This window comes from Sceloporus occidentalis, unplaced genomic scaffold (assembly GCF_023333645.1).
Source record: "Sceloporus occidentalis isolate IW3139 unplaced genomic scaffold, rSceOcc1.0.p SCAF_174, whole genome shotgun sequence".
Lineage (NCBI taxonomy): Eukaryota > Metazoa > Chordata > Lepidosauria > Squamata > Phrynosomatidae > Sceloporus > Sceloporus occidentalis.
The window spans coordinates 1,116,421-1,136,573 of NW_028317154.1; the positions used below are offsets into that span (position 1 = coordinate 1,116,421).

The following is a 20,153-nucleotide window of genomic DNA, read 5'->3' on the forward strand; positions in this document are numbered from 1 at the left end:
ACCGTAGGTCTCTTTTCTAGGTATGTTGTCTCCCATCAAATACTGTAGAAATACATTAGTTTCTCTGGTGTAAAGTAATCTCTGAAGACTACTTACAAGTATATTATGAAAGTAATGAAGCAGTGAGCTCCTGTGCCATATGGAATGCCAAAAGATTATTTTTGAGAATCCAATAAAGCAGAGTTTTCATTTTTAATGTGAAAACCACATATCATTAACAATAGGCTGGGCTGCTTTTAAAGTAATACAAAAGAATCTGCTTTTTGAGCAAACTGGGGCCATACAAAAACTCTCAAGGACCTCATCACGCCAACAGACCCCTGGACAATCGTGCACTATAGTGAGGTTTTGCAGGTCATGTCAGGAATGGCATGTACCATAGTAGAAAAGGGAGAGTTAAAAATGTTCTAAGTGAGTTAGATATAACACAGGTGAGAATTAATTAATTAATTAAAAAATTGAGAATAATCAACCATGAGGAGAAACTTTACTATCAGGTTTTGAGAAGACCAGTGAATGAGATTAAAGAGCTTCAGCTCACCATGGAGCTCGTGAAATACATTAGAACGATAGATAGATAGATAGATAGATTTACTGAAAGGCAGTGTTTTCTATTAACCAGTGATAGTATTTTTAACCAATAACTAACATACAGACTATAGTAACAGTGAAAGATGCCCAATCCATGGAGGGTAGGCAATTCTACAGATCTTTGTGGAGGCACTGTTTGGAATTCTAAGATGGCAGAGAAGGTTAACAATTTGTTTTCAGGTATTACACAAAAAAAAGAGCAACCACAAATACTTTAGATTTCCTCCCAAGGAGTTAGAGATTCTCAGATATGGAATGAGACCATGAGATAATCTAGGTAACTGAGAAATTCTGAGATTGTTTATGGCACTTTTTGACATTATTGCTTTGTTGTATTTTGAGAGATTTTGTTACACTCTCATGTGGGTTATGGCTTTCAGGCACTCTTGAGTTTTTTATGGTGCTTAGAGACAAATGGTAGCTTCCTGAGATTAAGCATATTATAGATTTGAATTTAAATTTTTTTTAGCAATAAATAAAAGTTGTAAACATTCTCTCACTCTCCAAAATGTCCTGTGATACTTGGGGGCATTTGGGTAGCCCTATGACATGGTGTATGGGACATCCTGTAGCATTTTGAGATGGTGTTTGACAAAGCTTTTTGTGACACTGGGCTTTTTGAGAATCTGTTACCCCATGCAGAACATCCCTTAGATTTAAAGGATCAACTTCTTGGAGGTGGAGAACCTTGCATTAGTCTATTTTAAGCTTCACTGTACTTGAGCTGTCTTTGTTAAGCAGGAATTTCCTATTTTGCTGGCTTTTAAACTCCTGTTAGGGACCAAATTCTGGACAACTCAGGAAAGCTGGGAAAATAGTGAATTAACTCACCTTTACAACTCAACATACCTGCAAATTGCCTAAAATTATCTAAAAGCTAAGTTTTCAACCTTTACTAATACAACTAGAATTTACATCACTTTGACATGTGAAAATGTACTTGTAGTCCCTGAACTGCTTGTACATGGAGACTCCATGGCGCAATTCAAGCCAAATCCTAAATTTTACATATATATTTCCTAAACATGCTCTTTTAGAATAGATGCATGCATGTTTAATCATATAAGCAAACATGAAACATTTTCTGCTATAAACAAAGAGTTGGTTTACCAATTTGAATCTTATATTTTTTTAAAATCTAGCATCCTTTCCTTACAATGGCTCTAGTTATTGCATTACCCATAGGATAAAGAAATACCAGTGATTGGTATTATCAGAGAAAGTTTGGGATGTGAAATTATTTTAAAATGAGTAAGAGCATGTTAGAACCATAACAAAATGTACAAATAAAAGGGGTGTTCTTTTAACAAGTTTGTCTATAGGAAAAATTACATGGGGTCTGTGGGATTTTCTTCTGTATTGGACAAGGTTTTCTTTATTTAATCAATATTTCCGCCCCCCAGGACAGTGGATTCCAAGCTCATTTACTCATGCAGTGCAACAGGTCTCTCACTTTTTTTTGCTTCTAACATGTTCTGGCTGTGCAGTCAGCTCCTGTCTAACCCAATTAGTTTACAGGAACCTGACCTGAGCAGCAACAGTGATCCTCGGGGGTGGGGCCTAACAACCCCTTACCTTGATTGGCTCAATTATTAATTTGTGTCCTCATATTTTTTCCTCACCCAAACAGCTTTGTCATGGCAATAATATCTGGGTCTTATCTATTATGATGGGAATGGATGAGGCAACAGTAATGGGGAAGAGGAAGAGGGAGAGAGAGATTATTCATTAGAAGTGGAGAGTGTCTGTGTAGGGTGCAGTGAAGATGAGACCACAAACTTATTCCAACCGATCATAAGTGACAAGAGAAAGAGTAGACACTGAGGGTATCTAATAGCCTTTTGAAATCATAGCTACTCAAAGCAGAGAGTCCGAGGTTAAAGATAAGTATATTGTTAACAAGGATTGCCATCTGGGAGAAACAGTCACGGTAAGCAGTAGACAGCCTTTGAGATGAAAGGACACATTCTGCAGGGAGGAATAAGTTCTGGGAGACTTAGTTGTTCCTTAAAGAAGGAGTTTGGGAAAACATTGGAAACAATGAAAACGCTGATAGCAGAATGAAAGCAGGAGAAAAAAGGTTGGGTGGCACAAAATGAGACAAATTTGTCTAGAAAAAAGTGGCAGCCATTGTGCGTGGGGTGGTTGGGCTCTGATTCTCTCTCTTAATCTTCTTCCCCCGTCATACCCCTATCACTTCCCCAGACTCATCCTCCTATAATCACAGGGTAATTACAGGGGATACAGAGAGATCACAAAGCTCATCACAATCTTCTCTCTCTCCCCTCTTGTCCCTTCTCTACTCCACCCTCTCCTCCTTACTTCTTTTCAACTGTTTGTAATACTCATCCACCTTTGTTTCTCCCAAAATATTTTCTTATATTTTCCATCTGCCTATTTATTTCTGGCTATCTCTTTACTCATCTACCTCTCTAACATGTAATCATTTTCTCCTTGTTGTAATATTCATATTTTGACACATACTTTCTCATTGTCCTATTTTGTTCATGCATTCCATGCTATTTCTAACATGCTCACCTCACCCTCTATTACTGTCCTTTCCCCTTGTTCCTCCTTCCCCGAATCTTTGCTCCATTTCCAGTTTTTGTCTGCCCGGGCACCCTTCAAGAAATACTGGAACCTACTTCAACCCATGAGTCTGACCACCAATCAGGTGCCTGGTGCCGAGATCCTCTGCAGGCTGGTGAACGCCTCTATGTGATGCCATGGATACCCTACCGTACAGACACCCTGACAGAATATGCCACATGGGAGGACTATGCTGCTGGCCGCCACACCACCACATATCGTTTACCAAGCAGGGTTGATGGCACAGGTTTTGTTGTGTATGATGGGGCTGCTTTTTACAATAAAGAACGTACCCGCAATATTGTCAAATATGATCTTAGGACACGGATAAAAAGTGGAGAAGCAATCATATCCACAGCAAACTATCATGATACCTCGCCCTATCGTTGGGGTGGAAAGACCGACATTGACTTGGCAGTGGATGAAAATGGGTTGTGGGTTATCTATGCAACAGAAAGCAACAGCGGTCGACTAGTGGTCAGCCAGCTCAATCCTTATACTTTACGGTTTGAGGGCACATGGGAGACTACGTATGACAAGCGATCAGCATCAAATGCTTTCATGGCATGTGGGGTTCTCTATGTGCTGAGGTCAGTGTATGTGGATGATGATAGTGAATCTGCAGGAAACCGGCTTGAGTATGCCTTCAACACTCATCGCAACAGGGAAGAGCCACTCGGGACAGCAGGTTCCACAGGTCTGGATTTTCCGAATCCTTACCAGTATGTGTCATCTGTGGACTACAATCCAAGAGATGGACAGCTCTACGTATGGAACAACTACTTTTTGGTGCGCTATGCATTGCGATTTGGACCCCCAGACCCAGCAGAGGGTGAGTTTATGGGAAGTTCGGATTGACTCCACAGTTTGCAGTATGAGCGGCCAATTTGGCCCCTTTTGGGAGTCTTGTTGAAGTATTGTGTCATTGAAACCATCATAAAAATGTGAACCAAAACAGGTTCATTGAAATGTATTATGTCTTATAATATGAAAACTGTTCAACAGTTTAAAATACAATGTATATCTAATTGGTGCATATTGTTGGTTAATAAAGTAAAGTTTATATCAGATGAGAGATACATTTATATAGTGGGGTCTCATAATATTCCAGTTCAAGCTTGTAGTTATCCATAGACATGAAATTGAACTTGCCAATGTAGATCCTGTCCAGTTCAGTAGCTAAATGCAGGAGAAATTCACACATTTTTGGTAGCTGACATTTTTCATCCAGTTGTATGGGACACAAACTTGAGATTTTTTGATACAGACCAGAATACCTGACTATTTTATTCTGCACACCAATTAGTTCTCTTTTCTTCCCTTGTCACTAAGCCTCCTGATCGGCCCAATTATTTACATACAATCTTAAATATGTGGTGATCGGTGTCCCTTTTTATTGCGCCCAGAAAATACTGTTTTCTAATTACACCTATACTCTTTAAGGCCAAGACTGGTTTAGCTGTAACCAAAATAAGTACCTTAAAGACCTTCTGCCTGCTTATTTACCATTATCTCTACATAACTGGAGCAATTTCAATAAAGATGAACATTCCAAAGTGGAACAGAATCTTAAAGAGATGGATTTCCATTACACCATAGCCATGGCCATTAGTGGGTTAAGTACCAGGTTTAGATACATTGATTAGTATCATAGGAAGAAAAACATGTAAAAGAAATTACAGAGAAAAAGAGATAAGAGGTGGGTTTTATTCTTTCTACAGGAATTGTAAATCTTAATAGTTCCGTTACAGTATACTTTGGAAATTAATTTACCATTATACTCAATGATTTTTTAATAGTGTTCCTGTCTTCATTGCCTGTACTTGCTGTTCTAAATGTAACATTCTTTTAATGCTTAAATATATTTATTTCTCTCCCTCCCTGTTATGTCCTCTTTCAGGTCCCCCCACCCCTACGCCTCCTGTGGTCACTGTCACTTTACCTCCTCCTCCAGTGACAGTTACTACACCCCCTTCTGCCACTACTACTGTCCGACGTCCTCCGCTCACAACTCATCCTGTTGGGGCGATAAATCAAGTTGGCCATGACCCCCCCACACCTGGGACACGACGTCCTCCTCCATCAAACCAGCATTCTCATTCAGAGATCTTCTGTCCTCCACGGGAAGAACGTAAAGTCCAGTGGCCAGCCACACAGCAAGGCATGTTGGTGGAGAGGCCATGTCCCAAGGGAACTAGAGGTGAGGAACTGTTTCATAAGCATTTTAAATTCTATCAGCTAATTCAGTAAGACAGTTAAGGCTTGTGACACACTTTTTAATGAATAAGCCCTTATTAACACCTATATACTACTTCATAAATTATATGTTCAGTTTATGTTAAAAAAAAGGGGGGGAAAATGCCTATGTTTTGGTATTACTATATAAAATTTAAAAACTGTAATCCCTACGCCTCTTGAAGCTCCATTTGAAGCTTGTATGCAGAAAGCAGAACAGGCTGCCACTAGCTTAAGTGCCGAATGCGGCAGCTAGAGAAGATGAACTGGGAACGTGTAGTAATGCCTGGCAAGCCTGCCTGACATCTGCCTGAAAAATAACAGCTTTTACCACTGATACTTAAAGAAAAAAAATCTGCCATGATTGTACCTTTAATATTAGTTATCTTTAGCCACAGTTTACTGGATTTTTTTCACCTCCATGAACTCAGAAGTTCCTATTACAATTAACCCTTTTTTACCTTCATCAAAAAGTATGACTGACAAAAGAGAAATCAACCTTTTGAACTGAATTTTACTTGTACAGCACAGCACCATCATAAAGCCATAGATAATCCAGCAATTTATTTTGGGTTTTTGTGTGTGTGTGTGGGGGGGGGGTTACACACGAGGTGCAGTGCTCCAATCTCAGGACATGAATGTGCAATGAAGAGCCAATATGTCACCGTCATCCATAAATTAGCCCTGGAATTTAGACCTATTGTGTTATTTCCAGTATCAAAAAAGGTGGAAAAAAAAAAGACATGACAGACTCAAAATCTAATCTTAGTGCTAAACTGTGCAATTCAAAAAAGGTACATGTGAGATAAATTCATTGGCCATTTAATGCCCCATTCCTGAGGCTGGCATACTTCTCAACATCAACCGGAAGGCCTACTTTTGAGAAGCTAAGATCGGCATAGCCTGTGGCAAACTAACATTATCTAATTACATTCCTGTCCCAAGTTTTCTCACTTTTCTGTCCCCACACTTACAAAGACTACCTAAACCAATCATCAACAACTTAACAATGAGGGAAATAACTCAATTAAAATAATCATGCAGAGTGGCACATAGGGGGTCAAAAGGCATATCATGGGGCACAGTGGCACTTAGAGGGTGGCAAGCCAGGGGGCAGATGTGCATAACTGGGGGGGCAGGTTGAAAAAAAAGGAAATAAAAACAAAATATTTTTCTCAATCATAGCTTTTATTAAAAAAATATTGTTCACATAGTTTACATGAATTAACATTTACTGGTAAAACTTTTTTCCTATAGGGTCATCTTATATTCAGGCTTTTTTTTTTTCATAAATATTCAGATTTTGGGGGGTCGTCTTATAATCAGGGTCGTCTTATAATCAAGCAAATACGGTAATAAGAAGTGCCAAACACTCCAACTAGAAATTTCCAACTAGAAATATACATTAAAAATAACCCCTTCTTTGCCCTAAATCCAAAGTTCAAAAGTAAGTAAAATTATTTAGTATGTGAGGGAGCATTTTCCTTATAAAATTAAAAACCCATGCATTTTTTTCAACATATTATTCACACCAAATGAGATACTATTAAAAAAGTGGTATCAAGAGAAAGTCTGCTAACACTATTATTTATATATTTTAGTTTATTATTTATCATCTTTTATTGCACCAAAACATAAAATGTATGATTTGGGAAAAGTGATCTTCTTTAAGGCCAATAAGATTATTGACAGTAAGTTTTTTCCGGTACTTCTTCATAGGCATTGCCTCATTCCTCTGTCTGCCATCACTGGGTGTATGGAATCCACGTGGTCCAGACCTGAGCAACTGTACTTCTCCGTGGGTCAACCAGGTGGCCCAGAAGGTAAGGAGTATATGTAGGACAATTCTAAATTGGATCATTGTGTTAGAGGTCCTGAGTTAGTAATGTAATTAACTTCTGTACTGGCACACATTTACACATACAATATGTAATTTGGATGCCTTGTTATAGTACTGTCCCATGCTGTGCAGCATCGTCAACTGGGTTCCATGTAAACAGTCATCCAGAGATTGCCAATGTGTTCGTGTTCACTCTATATATGACAACTGTATATTTGACAGCCAAATATATCACAGCAGGAAATACTTTACTGACACCATGGTATTTTTTGTGAACTTCACAATCTTTGCACTTAATGGCATGATACAATAATCACTGCCTGTGGTGGCCCTGTTTGCTATTTCTGTATTCGATGTATCTGATGTTAGTTCTTGGCTCTGATGTTGTCACTGTTTGTTATTGGCTGTAGCTGTCTGTATTAATACTGGTTACTGTTGTCTATATTTTAGCTGTGATTGTTGTTTATGGTTGGGCTGAATAAATATTGGAACCAGCACTATGACAGAGAGTTTGGGACAGGAAATAAATGTAGATATAAAGATATAGTTGCTGTTTGGTAGGGTTAGCGAGTTTGAAAGGTGTGGCCACATATTTATCACCAATACTTTGTGCTATAGAGGGATTTTCGTGTGCACGTGCTAAGATAAACAATTCTATTTGTGGACGAGCTTGAATAAGTCTCTCTATTTTTTTTTTTTTTACTTCTCCTCCACCACTCTTATATATGTGCCATTACTATTTGTGTAGATTCTAGAATCCACTTCTAATTGTTTTCACCAATATTTTGTTGGCCCACAGATCAAGAGTGGGGAAAATGCTGCCAACATAGCAGGGGAGCTGGCCCGCCACACACGTGGACAGATTTACGCTGGGGACGTCACTTCGTCTGTCCGTCTACTGGATCAGCTCTTGGATATACTCGACCATCAACTACAAGTTCTAAGACCAGTAGAGAGAGAGAGTGCCGGCAAAAATTATAACAGAGTAATCTTTTTAAACTTGTTAATGTTCTAACTCCTGAACATTCACCTCTTCCACCTGGAACAAAAAGTCAACTTAAAAGTGCATCACCCATGCTGCTGTCACACTAATACCCCAAAAATATTACCAGTTGTCAGCCACTGCAAACATTTCACACCCCATAATCTTCTGACAGCATTGCCATCTGTTCCGTTCACACTCTTTCATTGCTGCACAAGGGGAATCTCTTGTCACCTTAAGTCACATTTTTTATTTTTATTACAGATGCACAAGAGGGAGAGGACCTGCAAGGACTACATTAAGGTAAGGACAGACATCGCTTTGTACAATGCTTTCCATTCCTTTGTGTGGGATGTGGCAACAAAAATTTACATAGTGATCCGTATACAGTGTGTGTGCCAGTGTCAGAAATAGAAAAATTGAGAAAAGATATTGTGTGCCTGATATCATGTTTGCGCTGTCTGGCAAAGTTTGTTTTGTTTATTCAGAAGAATCACTGTTATGTTCTCTGCACACTCTCAAGTGTGAGTTATACTGATATCACAGTGTGTATCAAACAGCAAATGCACAAGTGGTTTCGAAGATGTTAGTTTATCCTCTGTTTGTGATATGCTATTGCTGTTTCCCTATATTTCTATTTCAGTTTTAGACAGCAATGTCCCCTTTGTGTTTTGTCACATGCGGTATACTGTAATGTACTGTTGGTGTCTATGTCACAGGCTGTGGTAGAAACTGTTGACAACCTCTTGCGTCCTGAGGCGCTCCCCTCGTGGAGGGATATGAATGTGACTGAGCAGGAACATGCTGCCACAATGTTATTGGACATAATGGAAGAAGGGGCCTTCTTACTGGCCGACAACATTAAGGAGCCGGCACGGTTCCAGACCGCACGTTCTAATGTTGGTAAGCCAACTGAAGGTTTACTGTCCTCCAAAACACTGTGACTAATGAGGCTAATTTGGTTATATATAAAAAAATATTTAACTTTTCAAGCTTCTACTTCATCTTTACTAATGAACTGAATTCCCTACAAAAAAAACCACAAATCTGTTAAGTTTGCTTACTCTCTTATTCTTCACCTCTAACACTTTTTACTTGCTTTTGTGTGGTTCTGTCCCCATTCATCACCTTTCTATTTATTTTCTACACTCACCTTTTCAATTACAAATACTTTAATTGAACATTTTGACCTTTCTTCTGTTATTGGGTTTTTTTTTTTCATCCTGTGGTTGTGTCTCTTGTTTAGTGCTGGAGGTATCGGTGGTCAACACTGAAGGTGCAGTCACCGAGCTTATCTTTCCTCAGGACAATCTCAGTGTCAGCTCTATTCAGCTTTCTGCCAACTCTATCAAACAGAACAGTCGCAATGGTGAGCTAATTTTTTGATCAGGTTTCTGTATATTTGATGTGAAATTAGTTGAGAAGGTTGTTTCTCAAATCCTTTGGTAGCCTTTATTTTTCTGCCCGTTATTGAATTACAATTGTGATGAACATCACCAACCCACTTAATCTGATAATGGGTGGACAGATAGAGATCATTCACAATGCAGCTGAGTTAAACTTGACTGCTGTCAAGTCGATTGGTGAGTCTATCTGTCACACTTACAAGTCATCATGGGGAATCCGTTGGTCAAGTCAATGGTGAAAACCCTTTTTTTAATCTGACTTTTTGTCTATTCTGTGACTAACCTATCTTTGTCTTAGTATATCCTATTCACACTAACAAGGGAGCACCACTAAAGAAAAACCTAAACTCTAATAGAATAGGAACCTTAGTACATTTACAGTACATAGTACATATTGTACAGTACATATTTCTTAAAAACCCCATAGACAAGGGGTGAGATAGAATACAACTTTTAATGTAGTCCTGTTAGTAAAAAAAATCTAATATGTGCACTTGCTAAAGCACTCACAAGATAGAAAAGTAGAAAAATATCCCTAGTCTGATCCCTGATAATCTAAAGAGTAAACTGCCTGTTCCATAAAACCTATATCGCACTGGTCAATAGGGTAATAAAGTAATTTGCAATCATATAAATCACATTCTAATAGAGCTGGGGGGGGGGTGAAGGACTGACTAAGCGATGCTTGTGAGCACTTTAGCAAATGCATTTATTAGATTTTTATTAGCAGGGCTACATTAAGTTTTTATTTTTTCGCACCCTTTCTATAGGGCTTTAAGCAATATGTATTAAATGGTAAAGTTTAACATGCTAGAGTTCCTATTTTATTAGAGTTTAGGATATTCTGTGAATAGACAAATTGCAAAGCTTTTCATAGCTACCTGCTGAGAGTTGTTGGTTGAGTTGACGTCATTTGACTTGACAAACTGCGGTCAAGTAGACAGTTAATGAATTGTCGAGTCCCTGAATTCAATTGAGCTGATCAAACTTGATTGTCAACATGATTCTATGTGAACCATTCTGAATGAACAGAATCATGAGGCCTCTACTTAACAGCATTGTTATAGTATGGCTCTTCACACTCTACTCTTTAGCTGGTTTCTGTTCAGATACAAATAGATTTGTTGAAGCCTGGGGGCACTTACAATTTGTTTGTCATCCCAAAAAATTACAAAACTTTAAAAGTCTACACATACTTGACTACTCTAGTTTCCATGACCTTTTTGTAACAAATAAGTATTTTACTGATCCATTCACATAATAAAAAGTGTTCAGTTGTGGTTGAGAGCATCTGATGTTCAATTAGATCCTGAGGAATACAGGTTGCCCAAACTTGTTTTAATTCGATCTCCATTTGCCCTTGGTACCATTTGTCAGTTGTAGTTATGCTTTGCTCTAACATTAGAAAAGTTAGGGAAACAGTATTCCCAGTAACTAAATTATCATGGACCACTCTGCCACCATATTTGCCTTTAAAGCAAACAAATGAACACATTATACTTATTTAGGTGTTAAATGTAGTCTTTGGACATGTTAACATTTTTTTCAACATCAGGTTTCTTTGAAGGTAAAATAAACTATAAATAAAAGGAGCCTAACAACATTTAAGATATTGACCTTTGGTGCTACCATTTTTATGCAGCCGTATGCTCTTCAGCGATGTGCAAAGTTATACATAAACTGGAAATTCATTAATATTACTTAGATTCCTGTTTATATAAATGTTGGCACAAAAGCAGAAAAATGTCCTGTGGATTTCTTGGTGCTAATAGTAATTGTACAGCACATAAACAGAATGGGATTCTTAGAAGTAATTTCACAGTTATTCCACCAGTGAAGTGAAGGAGATACTCTTTTATAGAAAAATGTCACCAAGGGACCCTTCTAAGGAAGTATTAATGTCACAAATTTACTACTAAAATACTTTCATAATAAGCAGATAGTTGTCCTCACTGGCATACAGATAATGTGTGTGTGTGTATGTATGTATGTGTGTATATATACAGGCCCGGACTGGGACAAAAAATAGGCCCGGGCATTTAAGCCTGAGCAGCCCATATTTATTTATTTATTGTTAAAGCCCACCCTTCATGTACCATCTTTGCATTTAATCATTCACACAAATCATTAACACATTCATTAATGCAGTCTCACAAATCATTCAAGCAATTCATCCACACATGAATTCATTAATTGTCATACGCATTCACACAATTCATCCACACATTTATTCATTCATTCTCATACGCATTCACACTACCCCCTCTCATCATCTTATCTGCCCCTTCTCACTATGTTCCCCCTTTTCACTATGTAACCCCCTTCCCCACTTCTCAATATGTACCGCCTCTATCTATCCCCTCTCCCCCTTTCTCACTACCTAACCCCCCTCTGCCCCTTCTCACTGCAGCCCCTTCCCTCACCCTATTTACCTTGTTGCCAGAGCAAGCAGCAACTGCGACCGCGCCTGTGGCAGGGCAGGATTGATTTAGGGGCTGATGGAGCTGCAGCTCCAGGCTCCTACCTTAAAATAGGCCCAGTCAGGACCGGACTGACTGGGCCTATATGGCCGCATTAAGGCAGAGCCCCTTAAGCCCGCCGCAACTGCAACCGGGTCCGCCACTCTAAGGCAGAGCCGGCCTTAGGTGTTCTGGCGCCCTGTGCGGACTACTCCTCTGGTGCCCCCCCATCCCAAAAAAAGAAAGGAATAAAAACTTGTAACAAAACTCCCCTTTCTCACTATCTATCCCCCTGTATCACTATCTACCACCTCTGCCTCTTCTCACTGTTATCATTATATACTGAGGCAGACATTGACGGTGGTACAGCATAATACTTATCACTATATACTGAGGCAGAAATTGACGGTGGTACAGCATAACACCTACCACTATATACTGAGGCAGACAATGACGGTGGTACAGCATAACACCTATCACTATATACTGAGGCACACATTGACAGTGGTACAGCGTAATCCCTATCACTATACATTGAGCCAGACATTGACAATAGTGCAGCATAACCCCAATCACTATATACTACGCCAAACATTGTTGTGGTGTAGGCCTACCACTTCATTGTCTGGCTTAGTAGTAGGGATGCACCGAAACGAATTCTGGACTGAAACCGAAAATGCAGCATTTACCTGTCCGAAACCGAATATGACCTCCCCACACCATAAAAAAAACCCTTTTATTTAAAGTAAGTAACACACCAAAATAGGACAAAACAATTAAAAAACAATATTATATGTATATATATATATATATATATATATATATATATATATATATGATTGTTAACAGCAATCACATTCCTATCATGCCCAGGCATACCCAGATTCCAGGATGTACTCGCAGACTTGGCATGATAGGAGTATGATTGCCCTATCTACCCCTTCTCACTCCCTTCTGCCCCATCTACCCTTTCTCACTCCCTTCTCCCCTATCTACCCCCTTTCCCCCGTCTCACGCCCTTCTCCCTATCTACCCCCTCATAACTATCTACCCTCTCCCTCTTTGAAGTTCACTTACCTTTCAGGAGTCCTGCGGTGAGGGTGCAAGGCCTCTGCCTCCCAGCTCTGCCACTGTATGGAACAGTATAGAGTGATGGGAGTTATGATGTACTTTTAGAGCATAATTAGATCATGAAAAAGACATTGGAAATGGTACAGCATAACACCCATCACTCTCACACACTTACCAATCCAAACATATATACCAATCCACACATATATACCAATCCACACGTATATAGCAATCCACACGTATATAGCAATCCACACGTATACACCAATCCACACATACACCAATCCACACATATATACCAATCCACACATACCGTATTTGCTCGATTATAAGACGACCCTGATTATAAGACGACCCCCAAAATCTGAATATTAACTTAGGAAAAAAGAAAAAGCCTGAATATAAGACGACCCTAAAGGAAAAAAGCTTTACCAGTAAATGTTAATTCATGTAAACTATTTTTTTTAATAAAAGCTATGATTGAGAAAAATATTTTTTTTGTTTTTATTTCTTGTATTTTCCAGCCTGTCCCCCAGTTACGCACATCTGCCCCCAGGCTTGCCACACCAATATGGCACTGTGGCCCATGATATGCCTTTTAACCCTCTATATGCCACTGTGCCCCATGGTATGCCTTTTGACCCCCTATATGCCACTCTGCCTCCAGAAATGCCTTATACCCCTATATCCCATTCTGGCATTTAGGGGGTTAAAATGCATATTATGGGGCAGAGTGGCATATAGGGAGGTATAAGGCATTTCAGGAGGCAGAGTGGCATTAAGGGAGTTAAAAGGCATTGTATAGAGCACTCTGCCTCCAGAAATGCCTTATACCCCTATATGCCACTCTGGCATTTAGGGGGTTAAAAGGCATATTATGGGGCAGAGTGGCATATAGGGAGGTATAAGGCATTTCAGGAGGCAGAGTGCTCTATTAAATGCCCCCTTAACGCCACTCCAGAAATGCCCTATGCCCCCATTTAACTAACACACACACACACACTCTCTCCCCCCCCTCCCCTCTCCTCTCTCCTCTCTCCTCTCTCCCCTCTCTCCCCTCTCAGCCCTCTCTTACCGGTGCTTCCAGCCGGGGCAGCGGGTTGACGTCGCCTTCTGCTGCAGCCGGAAGGAGGTGGAGTTGGCAGCGGGGGTTTGTATGCGTCCGTCGCGTATACTTTCCCCGGCTGTCAGAGATCAGAGATCTCTGACAGTCGGGGAAGGTCTACGCGACGGACGCAGACAACCCCCGCTGCTAGCCACACCTCCTTCCGGCTGCAGCGGACGTTGTCTACGCGGATCGCGTAGACGTCAACCCGCTGCCCCGGCAATACAGCAGGAAGCACCGGTAAGTGTGTATGATGGGGGGGGGGGGGGTGAGACAGGAGGATCCAGGTCCCCTGCAGCGGTGCGGGGGATCTGGATCTTAGTCTCCTAATCAGACTCTATTTGAGGTCTGATTAGAAGACGACCCCGATTAGAAGACGAGGGGTATTTTTCAGAGCATTTGCTCTGAAAAAAACCTCGTCTTATAATCGAGCAAATACGGTATATACCAATCCACACATATATACCAATCCACACATATATACCAATCCACACATATATACCAATCCACACATACACCAATCCACACATATATACCAATCCACACATATATATACCAATCCACACATATATACTAATCCACTCTCACTGAATATTTTCCTACCTTTCCTCTTTTCTCCTTACAGCTCCTTTTCCTCCTCTTCGCTCCTCTTCTTCAGTTCTTCTGTCTTCTTCCGGGTCAGAGGGCACGGACAGCGGTGGGCGCGGCTTCAGTGTTGTGCGCCGTGATCTAACAACAAACCCCGGCACACAGCAGCTGTTGCCGCGCGGATCACAAGGGAGCGGTATCGGAGGTCTTTAGCAGACCTCCGGCTCCCTTGAGTGATTTTAAGCCGGGTTGAACCCGGCTTAAAATCACTCACGGGAACCGGAGGTCTGTTAAAGACCTCCGATACGGCTCCCTTGCGAGCCTGCTCCTCCAGCGGCGGACATTACTGTCCGTCTCTGGAGGGGTGCCGGGTGCCGCAAGTTGGCACCCCCTGATGAGCGGCACCCGGTGCGGACCGCCCCCTAGAGTGTGACGCCCTGTGCAGTCGCACACCCCAAAGGCCGGTCCTGCTCTAAGGGGCCGGGAAGCCCCCACTAGGGCCGGCCTTAGGGGTTTGCGGCCGCACAGGGTTTAAATTAAAACATCGGGGTTTTTTTTCAACTTTATTTAACATCCTTTATGGAGGACGTTAAATAAAGTTAAAAAAACCCCGATGTTTTAATTGAAACCCTGTGCGGCCGCAGACCCGTAAGGCCGGCCTTGGTGGGGACTTCCCGGCCCCTTAGAGTGGCGGACCCGGTCGCAGTTGCGGCGGGCTTAAGGGGCAGGTGCCCCTTATGCCCTGCGTTAATGCGGCCCGAGGTAGGGTAGGGGCCTGGAGCTGCAGCTCCATCAGCCCCTAAGTCAATGCGGCCCTGCCGTGGCCCGGCCCACCGGGCAAACGCCCGGTGTGCCCGATGGCCAGTCCGGGCCTGTATATATATATATATATATATATATTTATTTCATAGGTTTATTAAGAAGATTTAGAAAGTTTTCAATGTGTTTTGTCTGAAACATTTCCTCCCATATACTTAATGGGAATATTTACCAGATACAGCATTATGATAATGGTTGCCAAAAGGTTTGGTAACTATTTAATAATTTGGAAAAAAATTGTTGTTTCCTGTGATATCCATATTTCAGTTATATCATCTGTCCTTTATGTTCTTTGTGTCTTTCCTATAGGGGTTGTAAAGGTGGTCTTCGTTTTGTACAATAACCTGGGGTTATTCCTGTCCACTGAAAACTCGACTGTGCGTATTGGAGGAGAGAGTGGCACCACGGGACACTCACTGGTGGTGAATTCGCAGATCATCGCGGCCTCAATTAACAAGGAGTCCAGCCGAGTCTTCCTCATGGACCCTGTGATATTCACATTGCCACATCTACAGGTGACACAGCAAGAAAAGCTCTTGCATAGTGAGAAAGGAAAATGTCACAAAACAGAATAGATCAGACTGTCCTGAAATACATCAAGGAAGATTTTTGTGCATCGAGGAAACCTATCCCTTCCATGCATTTGTCTATGGCTCTTTGTTACAAAGAATTCACGTGGTACATGCCTAATTTGAAGCTGCCATTCTACAGTAGTATAAAAAATACAAAAAGAATCGAATAAAAAAAAAAAACCAATAACTAGAAATATCCTTACATGTTTATGTTATTTGGTTGTTGCTTATACATCGTAAGATTCCCAATAGATTACCGTATTTGCTCGATTATAAGACGAGGTTTTTTTCAGAGCAAATGCTCTGAAAAATACCCCTCGTCTTCTAATCGGGGTCGTCTTCTAATCAGACCTCAAATAGAGTCTGATTAGGAGACTAAGATCCAGATCCCCCGCACCGCTGCAGGGGACCTGGATCCTCCTGTCTCACCCCCCCCCCCCCCCATCATACACACTTACCGGTGCTTCCTGCTGTATTGCCGGGGCAGCGGGTTGACGTCTACGTGATCCGCGTAGACAACGTCCGCTGCAGCCGGAAGGAGGTGTGGCTAGCAGCGGGGGTTGTCTGCGTCCGTCGCGTAGACCTTCCCCGACTGTCAGAGATCTCTGATCTCTGACAGCCGGGGAAAGTATACGCGACGGACGCATACAAACCCCCGCTGCCAACTCCACCTCCTTCCGGCTGCAGCAGAAGGCGACGTCAACCCGCTGCCCCGGCTGGAAGCACCGGTAAGAGAGGGCTGAGAGGGGAGAGAGGAGAGAGGAGAGAGGAGAGGGGAGGGGGGGGAGAGAGTGTGTGTGTGTGTGTGTGTGTTAGTTAAATGGGGGCATAGGGCATTTCTGGAGTGGCGTTAAGGGGGCATTTAATAGAGCACTCTGCCTCCTGAAATGCCTTATACCTCCCTATATGCCACTCTGCCCCATAATATGCCTTTTAACCCCCTAAATGCCAGAATGGGATATAGGGGTATAAGGCATTTCTGGAGGCAGAGTGCTCTATACAATGCCTTTTAACTCCCTTAATGCCACTCTGCCTCCTGAAATGCCTTATACCTCCCTATATGCCACTCTGCCCCATAATATGCATTTTAACCCCCTAAATGCCAGAATGGGATATAGGGGTATAAGGCATTTCTGGAGGCAGAGTGGCATATAGGGGGTCAAAAGGCATACCATGGGGCACAGTGGCATATAGAGGGTTAAAAGGCATATCATGGGCCACAGTGCCATATTGGTGTGGCAAGCCTGGGGGCAGATGTGCGTAACTGGGGGACAGGCTGGAAAATACAAGAAATAAAAACAAAAAAAATATTTTTCTCAATCATAGCTTTTATTAAAAAAAATAGTTTACATGAATTAACATTTACTGGTAAAACTTTTTTCCTTTAGGGTCGTCTTATATTCAGGCTTTTTCTTTTTTCCTAAGTTAATATTCAGATTTTGGGGGGTCGTCTTATAATCAGGGTCGTCTTATAATCGAGCAAATACGGTACTTCACAACATGTTTTTGGAGATACATTAAATGTAATGTACTGTATTGTGAGCTTTATGATAGGATGAGGGGCAAACTCCTGTTCATATACTTTATATGGTTTTACCTTAAATATTATTTAGTTTAAAAAGAAAACCTACCACAAGCTCCTTTATGATTAAATCACTGTTTACGTACACTGCAAAATGAATGATAAAAACTATTTCAGATATTTCTGTTCAGATCATTGAAGAGAAATATCTCCAATTTGTGACAGTTAGAACACATGATATACTGGGACGTTAAGGCAGAATTCACACAAGGTGTGCAGGTCACTCAAGTGTATGGAGTTATTAGTCAACATTTTATTTCCTGTGATCTATGTTAGGGAGAAATGTGAAATATGGAAGTACATGAAACAGTCATTGTTGGGAAGAAAAATGTTTAACACAAATTTACATGCATTATAAATCCATGTTTTATGAGCAAGCTTTTAAGAAAATCTCGGTGACGTGTTGTAAGAATAATACAGCGTGTTGAACAAGAGTTGCAGAGCTGGATTGGCGTGGCAGATGAGGGATCCATTATCAGTTAAAATGCTAACGTTTTCTACCATTTATTTATCTCTCAGACCAAAAACCACTTCAATGCCAACTGCACGTTTTGGAACTACTCTGAACGCTCTATGTTGGGGTACTGGTCTTCCCAGGGCTGTCGTTTGCTTCACACGAACAAGACTCACACAACCTGCGCATGCAGCCATCTCACCAACTTTGCTGTTTTGATGTCACACAGGGACATGGTGAGCTGAATCTCAAAAATCTGACTTTCTACCATTGCCTGCCCGGTGATGTGTCTCCTGAGTACAAGGACTTGTATCTACAATTCTGTCTGGTTTTTCACCTTTATTTTTGCACCTACTACTTTTTAATGCCATAATACGCAATAATTACGTCAGCTATTGCTCTCCTTGGTGTCCTTTTTATATTTCCAGCTTTGAAACCATTACTATTTTTGGAGAGGCTATTTGCAGTTTATCACATACATGAAATGATCCAGCATGCATTCATTCTATTTATACTGGATCTAATGCACCACAAAAACAGTAATGTTTCAGTTCTGCGTGCACCTTTGTCATGCCACATGGGACTGAAATGCTGACGTTTATACAGTAATTGAAAGTCACAGTATGAAAGGAATTATGATGTTCTGAATAACACTAAATAAATCTTGTATGAACGTTGAACTAGTGTGGAAGCAGTTTCCAGCACCCGTATATGTAGGACCTTGTAATTTAGAAGTGAACTCTCTGACTGTTGTATCTTTCAGTACCAGGGCCGTATTAATGAGTTGCTGCTCTCGGTCATCTCCTGGGTGGGCATTGTGATTTCTCTGGTCTGTCTCGGAATCTGTATCTCTACATTCTGCTTCCTGCGAGGTCTCCAGACTGACAGAAACACCATCCACAAGAACCTGTGTGTCAGTCTGTTTCTGGCAGAGTTACTCTTCCTCACCGGCATTGACAAGACACAGTACCAGGTATCAAAATGCTCGCTTTCCTGAAAATGTCCTACTTGTTACCCCACTCAGAAATACCTTATACGAGCAATCTGTGTTAGAAATCAAATTCTTGTTTTAATTGTTGGTAAAATACAACATTGGGTTGGTTAAACGGGATTTGAAGCTATTATAACTATAATAATATTATGCCTATAACGTTTATTGAAATAAGATGAGAGAAAGATAACCAAACTTCTAGGACTACCGGTTTGTATTTTCGTATCACTGCAGGATAGTGTTTGGGCTAGAAATGGGTCATGATCAATGATTTACTTTTAAAATATTTAACTTTTTTCTGTTGCTGTCCCCCCCCCCACCTTTTGCTTCACATTTAGGTGGTGTGCCCCATACTAGCAGGGCTTTTGCATTTCTTCAGTTTGTCAGCTTTCTCCTGGTTGTGCCTGGAGGGAGTCCAGCTTTATCTCATGTTAGTGGAGGTGTTTGAAACGGAGCACTCTCGCCGCAAGTACTACTACCTCTGCGGATATGTTTTCCCTGCACTTGTGGTGGGAATTTCGGCGGCTGTGGATTATAGGAGCTATGGAACGGATAAAGCGTGAGTGTCACTCAGTGAGGCTGAGGCTTTAATGAAGCAATTACTGGTATAAAGGGAAAACAATAAATTTTTAATCATAATTCCACAAAGTTCTTACCACAAAAGTGCCAGTGACTTGATTTAAACCATGTGAGAAAGTGGCTAAGCGCTACACAACTAGGCCTACTAACTCTGCTAACTCAACCATTTCCTTGCTTCCTTAAATGACAACTTAAGCCAACAAATTAATAACCTTAATATTTACTTCCACATGAATTTATATTTCACTAGGAGAACTGAACTAGTTCTTACATGGTGAAAACAATGCTTG

The 20,153-nt window shown here is 41.0% G+C and overlaps 1 protein-coding gene across 1 annotated transcript in view; it reads left to right on the forward strand.

Moving 5' to 3' along the window:
• LOC149279226 (adhesion G protein-coupled receptor L1-like) overlaps nucleotides 1-20,153 on the forward strand; it is a 55,780-nt gene that overhangs the window by 25,362 nt on the left and 10,265 nt on the right. Inside the window, exons 4-14 of the mRNA XM_089501458.1 lie at nucleotides 3,194-4,012; nucleotides 5,081-5,380; nucleotides 7,135-7,238; nucleotides 8,055-8,240; nucleotides 8,502-8,540; nucleotides 8,957-9,140; nucleotides 9,484-9,606; nucleotides 15,995-16,200; nucleotides 18,359-18,529; nucleotides 19,057-19,266; nucleotides 19,623-19,843. Coding sequence (XP_089357584.1) covers nucleotides 3,194-4,012; nucleotides 5,081-5,380; nucleotides 7,135-7,238; nucleotides 8,055-8,240; nucleotides 8,502-8,540; nucleotides 8,957-9,140; nucleotides 9,484-9,606; nucleotides 15,995-16,200; nucleotides 18,359-18,529; nucleotides 19,057-19,266; nucleotides 19,623-19,843 — 2,563 coding nt within the window. The remainder of the gene's footprint in view (nucleotides 1-3,193; nucleotides 4,013-5,080; nucleotides 5,381-7,134; nucleotides 7,239-8,054; nucleotides 8,241-8,501; nucleotides 8,541-8,956; nucleotides 9,141-9,483; nucleotides 9,607-15,994; nucleotides 16,201-18,358; nucleotides 18,530-19,056; nucleotides 19,267-19,622; nucleotides 19,844-20,153) is intronic.